This window comes from Piliocolobus tephrosceles, chromosome Y (assembly GCF_002776525.5).
Source record: "Piliocolobus tephrosceles isolate RC106 chromosome Y, ASM277652v3, whole genome shotgun sequence".
In the NCBI taxonomy this organism is placed as follows: Eukaryota; Metazoa; Chordata; class Mammalia; order Primates; family Cercopithecidae; genus Piliocolobus; species Piliocolobus tephrosceles.
In genome coordinates, this window is record NC_045456.1 from 1,199,063 (window position 1) to 1,207,029 (window position 7,967).

The following is a 7,967-nucleotide window of genomic DNA, read 5'->3' on the forward strand; positions in this document are numbered from 1 at the left end:
GATACTAAAATTTTGCCAAGAACATTTCAATACCTGAGGCATTTTTTTCTGAATTATCCATTTAATCATGCACTTCTCCTTCCTTTGTTTTTGTAGATGCAATTCAAACAGATTGTGTTTTCCCATCTGGGGTTTCTGAGCCATTTGAAAATAAAGCATAGTTGGATCTAGAGTAATAATAAAATTATTTAACAAACAGTATGGTGTGGGCACCGGCCAATAAGAAAACAGCCTGACTCTAAATTTTGCTATGCTGTGAGTTCTACCACCACCATTCCTCTTAGAAAAGAGATGAAGGATGCCTCCCACATCACCTCCCAGGAGAGAGGTGCTTTAATGAGACCACTCCAAGGGCTAAATATTTATTCTCTGGAACATTAGGGACACTGTGGACTGGTGTCTGGAAAATCAAAGGTGCAGGAGACAGGCTAATTTCTTTGACAGCTGAGGGAAAGGAAGCTGGCAACATTGAGATTGGCCAGCACACCCAGAGTTTATCAGGGAAAAGGAGATGTGTTTCTCAGGGGCCAGATATGGCCCCTCACTAGAGGGAGCTGGAGGGATAAACACAACTCAGCTAAGAGAAGCTGTAGGTATTGCTAGATTCTCAGGGGCTGGGGAAGAACTAGGGAGCTAACTGGAAGAGAGATGCATTCATATTCATCAAGGGAACTACAAGTAGAGCTCCAGATCAATGAGAGCCATTCTTTCTTACCAACCATGGAAGTGTCAATGAAAGAAAAAATTAATTCTTAAAACCTGAAGTTGGGCCCGGAAATCACTAACCCAGTTTCATATAGTACCAACCAAGTTAAGACTTTTCCTATTTCCCTCACCTCTCCTGCCCCAGTCCTTTGCATTCCAACTCTGAAGGACCAAGACTTCCACCTAATGAAATAGGGGAGAAGAAATCAAAGCAAAGGTGGTTAAGGCAAGAAGTTGACCACAACATTCTTCCTAACTGCTTGTCTTCCACGAGCCACAGCTAGGGAAGTAAGGAAAGGACTTACCCTTAAATCGGTTCTAAAGTTTGACTGTCCCATCAGACTGGACATTTTAATAACTGATCAGAGAGCTTTCCATTTATCTAAGAGTGCAGAGAAAAGTTATGAGATGGCCCCAATTTTCACTTCAGAAAGAATAAAATATAAAAAGAAGAAAACAGCAAGAACAAAAAATTAAATTGCTTTATTATATATCACTCTTCATCCTTCTTTGATGGACTAGTACAAAGACTCATCTCTCTTGGAGATAACACTTTTGTGGAGGAAACAGCAAAAAGAAGCAATAAGTAATTATGTAATAACAGGTAGTGATAGAGAATGAAGGAAAATAAAGCAGGGTTAGAAGATGGGTGTGTGGAGGGCAGTGCTATTTTCCACAGGGCAGCCAGGGAAGGCATTTGAACAGAAACATGAAGTGACAGAGCCAGCCTTAAGAAGACTTGTAGGAAGATGGTCCAGGCGGGGGGCGGAGGGGGGGAGGGCGGGGGAAACCAATAAGTGTAAAATGTGAGGCAGGAAGGAATTCGGTTGCCCAAGGATTTTTTTTTTTAAGTTTGTATGACTGGAATAGGGGGAATGGATAGAGAAGGGTAGGTTATGAGTTTTGAAAATTCACTAGGAGTTTAACCGTATACAGTCATGAAAAAGGTATTGGACTTGAAGTGTAACGCAAAACTATTTGAGAGCTGAGTTCTATTCTTTTTTTTTTTTTTTTTTTCTTTTGAGCTGGAGTCTCACTATGTTGCCCGGGTTGGAGTGCAGTGGCACGATCTCGGCTCACTACAACCTCTACCTCCCAGGTTCAAGTGATTCTCCTGCCTCAGCCTCCCAAGTAGCTGAGATTACAGGCACCTGCCACCAAGCCTGGCTAATTTTTTGTATTTTTAGTAGAGACGGGGCTTCACCATGTTGGCCAGGCTGGTCTCAAACTCCCGACCTCCTGATCCACCTGCCTCAGCCTGCCGAAGTGCTGGAATTACAGGCGTGAGCCACTGTGCCTGACCAAGTTCCATTCTTACATATTTACCATGGTTGCTGTGTACAGAATGGATGGTAGACCACTGAGACTAGACACTGGGTGTTCAGTGACTAAATATTTGAGTCAGCTGCTTCTGAATCACCTAGGATACTTACTGAAAAGAACAGATTACTAAACCCTATCCATTGCCAAAACCTACTGATTCAGAATCTTTTGAGGATAAGTAAAGGATGCTAGTTTGTGGTGATGCTCCAGGAGATTCTTTCATGCTGTCAGAATCAGGAATCACAACCCTATATTAATGACTGTTTTATGAGCACCACAAGAGAACTTTTGCTCAGTATCAGGCTTATGCTTCCCATGAAAATGTGCATGCTTTTATCTTGCCTGTTTACTTTAGCCACTTTTCATCCATCATTAACAACAGTGCAGCAATTAATATTAATTGTGCCAATTTTTTGCTTCCAACTTTAACTTGGACTCAATTTTACTATTTATCTGACTTTCATTTTCCCTTTCTCTGGTATTTCTGTTTATTTTTTAGTATTTATGGATCCATATTGTTTTGAAGACTTAAACTGCCACCTCAGTAGTCTTCAGAGTAATATAATGTACCATACATACATTTAATTTAGACTTATGCCCATTATAGCTTCAAAGCCTTCTCTGAGTAAAAGGAAAGGATTCGCATTATTTTTCCCTTAAAGAAACACTAATGGTAACTTTGTGATTCTTTTACCCATCACTGTCATTCAAACATCACTGGATGAGTTCATAACCAATATCATTTAAAAATTTTGTCTGCTACAACACATTCATCTGTTCTGCTTTGCTAAATAACATATTGCCTAAACTTAACTGCAAATAAATAATTTTAAAGGCTTCTTTTAACATGTAAATTTTTATAATACTGATTTTTTTGTCTAATGCATCATGTAAGTGGTTTCATAATACCTTCAATCCTAGAAAATGTCAATAAACATAGAAGAGCTCTTCATAGATTGTTGAGAAGACTTAAAGTGAATTTGGCTTTTATTACATGAAACAAAAAATTATATTGGATTTTAGCAGTAATATTTTAACAGCTTCTAAGTAGAGGCAAGAAAGGAAATCAAGTGTGTACTAGTCCAAGTACCTATAATAGTATAATAGAAGCACTTACCAACCAACATTTCACATCATCACATGCCGTGCTCCTAATAACAAGGCTTTTTCACTAGAAATACTGCATTAACATTAGACTCTCAGATTGCTAGGTATGAAAAATCACTCACTGAAAAAAACAGTCTATTACTTATTTTAGGCTGGTCAAGGTTAAAATGGCCATTTATATATTTCTAACTTCAGCTCTAAGCTCAGAGAGCATCTGATCAGCCAAGACAAGAATTTATTTTGCCTGTACCCAACAGAGTAAAATGATAAGTTAGCCATCAGTTCATCCTTTGCCAAAAAGAAATATCTCCTCAATGTATACACTATAAACCATCTAGTAAATAATATCTGCATACTATACATTTCATATTTATATTATGCACTGTTGAAGGGGGAGAAAAATCTTCATGAGGGTTTATTCAAATGATATGAAATATCTTAAGAACATCAGTTCATCCATATGAATTCTGTACAAAGTACAGAAGTGGAAGTGGAAGTGGTCTTCATAGCTGGACTGTAATAAGCCCCTAAAATGCAAAAGCTCATTCTGAATACAATAAAGCAGTGAAATTCATATAAGTCATTACTTTTCTCCTATACAAAGTCATCTGGTAGTCTTTACTGTTAACTTCGTGCTAAAATGTCCCAAGTTCAGACTGTTTACCAAGAAAAGAAATAGGAAAGAATTAATAGTTTTTAATTTCAGGTTAGAGGAAGAACCCTTATCACGCAATCATGAAACCCAAGCAAGTCCAAGTTTGTAACTGTAACAATGCCTCTCATGAATAGATTATCCAAATTCCTCCATAGCATTCAAACTGTAGTTTAAAACCTAATAAACCAAAAACCACATAAGAACAGGATCAAGTTCTACCATGAAACGAAGAATTATAATAAAGTTTATTCAGCCCTGAATATTTAATTTAGGAGCATGAGCAAAGTAGAACACACTTCATCTAAATGACACCATTTAAACAGTGCTATAAAATAATGCTACTTAGTAAGTGTGGAGCATTATGTGATTTGAATGATTCTGTTAAAAAAAAAAAAAAAAAAAAAAAACATGAACAAGTAACATTGTCCCCACCAGCTTGGAGCCTACAGATACAATTACTTTGGTCATATCTTTCCAAATGATTTAGTAATGCTTTTTAACATTGCAAACATAAATCTATCATAGTACTGGAATTCTGACACATTTTGGTGCTTCTGGGGCTGTCTAAAAATGAAAAGGCATCCAAATGAAATGCACCTTAATTATACCTTAAAATTTCAGTTCCTAAAACGTGAAATAATTATCTACCATTTAGCTGTCTGATTTAACTGTACATTGTAGTAGATCTTTACCTCTAGGATGTTTACTGTACTTTGGGAAATTAGTGGTAAAACATGTTTAAAAAACAGCATGTGACTATACTTGAGTTCACATAAAATAGCATTTTTACAACTATATTGCAATTTAATCCTTTTTCACAGGTTAACATATCACCAAAAAATAAAAATAAAAACCACAATACTTTTGAAAATGTAACAATGCATATTTATTTCAAGAAATCATTAGAGGTCACCTTTAGGTCAATTTACCACACCAGAGGAACAAAGTTGTTAAACTACAGCTGTGCCGAACTAAGCCACTTATCCACAGTACAGTATAGAAGTTGAAGTTTTTTTTCCCATCAGGTCTTCAGCTCAAAATACTATTATCATGCTTAATATGGTCTGTGTCTTCTCTGGTATGAATGATGTGATCCACCATGTAGGGTTGGAGGAGGTGGCACTTCTTTCCATGCAGGCCATCTTCTATCATCCATTGCTTCTGTTTGTGTAAACTGAGGGCTCAAAGTTTCTTGATTTTCAGTGAACTGAGGTAAAAAGTTAGGGTTATAGTGGTGAAAAGGGTGAAAAGCAAATTCACGTGCAGATGGATTACCATTTTGAGACTGGGGAGCACATGGTGGAGGAGAATTCATATGAGGTGGCACCTGGGCAATAATATGTCCAAGTGATAGATCATAGGTCGCGGTTAGAGCTGGCACTTGGCTAGAAACCAAGTTAGGAGTATCTACATCCTGATGAGGATATGGCATTGGACAGTTTACTGGTGATGATGGAGATGGAGGTGGTGCATAATGCTGTTTTTGAGGCATAATATGACAAGGGGACGATACCACTGGTTGACTTTGATACTCAGGATAATAGTCAGGAGGTGATGGCTTCTTAGCACCAGAATCTGAGTTATTCTGAATATGATCAACTGTTAAATTGTTATGTTTTCTTGTAAAAACACTAACAGTTTCCCACTGGATGGGAAAAGGCGGACTTAGAGATAGTTCTGGGGGAGGAACCTGAAGATCCTTATGTGACTGATTATGTTGCTCGTGTGGCATTTGTTGCATAGACGGTAGTGACATCATGGTGTGCTGCTCTGGTGGAATATAGTATAGATGGTCCCTGTCTAGCAGTCTTTTAGGGATTTCAGTGATTTCAGTTGGTGGCGGAGCAATATGAGGACGAACTTTTTCAAGCGAAGCACAGGTAACTTGTTTTCGAGCTCTCTTATGGCGGCGTTTGATATGAGCCTGTAAGCTTTTCTGAGACAAATATGTTCTCCTGCATCCCTGAACAACACTACACATGAAGACAGAACCTCGTTTATGCTCCTCAATTCGCAGCACAGGATAACTACAGCGTGGACATATTTTATATCCGATTTTGTCATATAAATTAGCACAGTTATAGCAAAAAGCATGCTTGCATGGAATTATTCGCCCATAGATTTTAATAGGCAAATCACATTTGTCACAGAAATGAATTGGTGAATCATCCTTTTCACCTATGATGTTTATCTTAATGTCCCCCCAACAGTAACCAGGAATTTTTTTCTTTTTTCTCACCAATTTAACTCCTTTAGAGTAGTACTTCCTGTTTTCATTATATTCACGTTCTTGGTCACCAGCAGGCATCTTGTTCATATTCCTTTGAGATGAGACACAGGTTTAGGTTTGTCTACTTCTTCAAAAATGACTTTTAAAGGAATTCTTCTGCTAACATCAAGGCCACGCAACAATCCAGAGCTATGAGTGCCTAGTAACCCATTATCAGCGTCATTAGGATCCAAGTTTCGGCTCACAAGGGACCGGGAGTCATGTGCCAGTAACACGTGCGCATTACAACGCATGTGCACCATCTTCCCAAGCCTAGGAGGTGAAAGTGCGATCCGATCCCGCCCCAACCCTCCACTGTTTTGACCTTTAAGGGCTTCCTTCTCTTCTCACCTACCCTGTCCCACCACTCTAGTGAGGGAGTTTGGGCAGAGAAAGCAAAAGCTTCAGTGTTGAGGTTGCTAAGGCTACTCTTTAGTATTCAAAGAGAAAGGGGTCTTTGTGGAAACAGAAACTGATGGGCGTGCCCAGCAGGCCCTGCAGAGCTTTGCCTTCTAGGACTGACTTATTTTTATACTATTGCATTTTTGTGAACTGCCTTAAATTCCTCATTGGAATAAGATAGGATATGTCTGTATGTGTGTGTATGTATATGTACATACATGCAAAATACACACACCTTTAAGATGTTGTGATTTCACGATACAGTAAGTTTAAAATCAACTTTGTCTGGAAGAAGGGAGCATTACATTTATCTCGTCAAGGAAAAATAATGTAAGAAGTAGTGAATAGGGTCGGGCACCTTGGCTCACTCCTGTAATCCCAGCACTTTGGGAGGCCAAGGCGGGCAGATTGTTTGAGGCCAGGAGTTCCAGACCAGCCTGGCCAACATGGTGAAAACCAATCTCCACTAAAAATACAAGAATTAGCCGAGCATGGTCGCACATGCCTGTAATCCCAGCCACTCAGGAGGCAGGACAATCACTTGAGCCTGGGAGGCAAAGGTTGCAGTGAGCTGAGATCGCGTCACTGCACTCCAGCCTGGGCGACAGAGTGAGACTCTGTCTCAAAAAGCAAAAAAAAAAAAAAAATAAACATAGTAGTGAATAGATGGTAACTTCACTGGGCTAGACATTTTTTAGACATATGCTGTTCTTGCTTAATTTTAAAAAGTGTTATCGGTATTTAGCCCATATTTCCTCACGTCCTACCTTGCCTCTAAGTACAAACTGGATCACAAAAACAGCAACACGCCATATTTTTCTGTCTCCACTCCACCCATAGTTGTGGCACCTCTATTCTCCTGAATGTGCAGACATTCACCCTTTTAGCTTTGTTGGCTGTCAACCCCTGCTCCCTGCCCTCCCCTAAAATACTAGAAAAACATCACTGACCAATCGAAGTGAAGTATCTTACGAGACTTACTGCAGTATGAGAGAGCTCTGCCTTAACAGTGTCTAGGCAATGTCTCAGAGGGGAAATGATAGGGTAGGTTATTAGGGACTAAGCTGGGTGATTTCAGGGCAGGTCTTGCAAGGCAGGCCTGTAATTGGGATTGGGTAGATTTTGTGACATAATAGCTGTAGATTGGTGGGCACAGCAGGAGGAGAATATTGAAGCAAGTTTTGATGGGGAAGGTGGTATTCTTGTTAAGTAAACTCTTTGAGTTGGTTTACAATTTTATTTTTCAGGAAAATGTATTTCCTGGAGCAAGTACCTACGTTTGCTTATTCTCAAAATGGATTAATATGGGAACAGAAAGCGATTCCCACGCCTGTTAATTGTTTTACGCAGTGATGGAGAATTATGTTGGCTTCAGTACTCAGTTATCACATAGCGGTGATCATTTTCCTTTTCTCTGGCTCTGGTTTGTCAGGTTGTTGATTCTTTTTTTTTTTTTTTTTTTTTCCTCTCAAGTAGTTGGGACTATAGGCATGTGCCACCATACCT

The 7,967-nt window shown here is 39.1% G+C and overlaps 1 protein-coding gene across 1 annotated transcript; it reads right to left on the reverse strand.

The window, feature by feature from the left end:
* Positions 1 to 4,655: 4,655 nt before the first annotated feature.
* CBLL2 (Cbl proto-oncogene like 2) lies at positions 4,656 to 6,178 on the reverse strand. The gene has a single exon (XM_023202595.2). The coding sequence runs from the start codon at positions 6,105 to 6,107 to the stop codon at positions 4,845 to 4,847; it is 1,263 nt and encodes a 420-aa protein (XP_023058363.1). The 5' UTR covers positions 6,108 to 6,178; the 3' UTR covers positions 4,656 to 4,844.
* Positions 6,179 to 7,967: the final 1,789 nt, after the last annotated feature.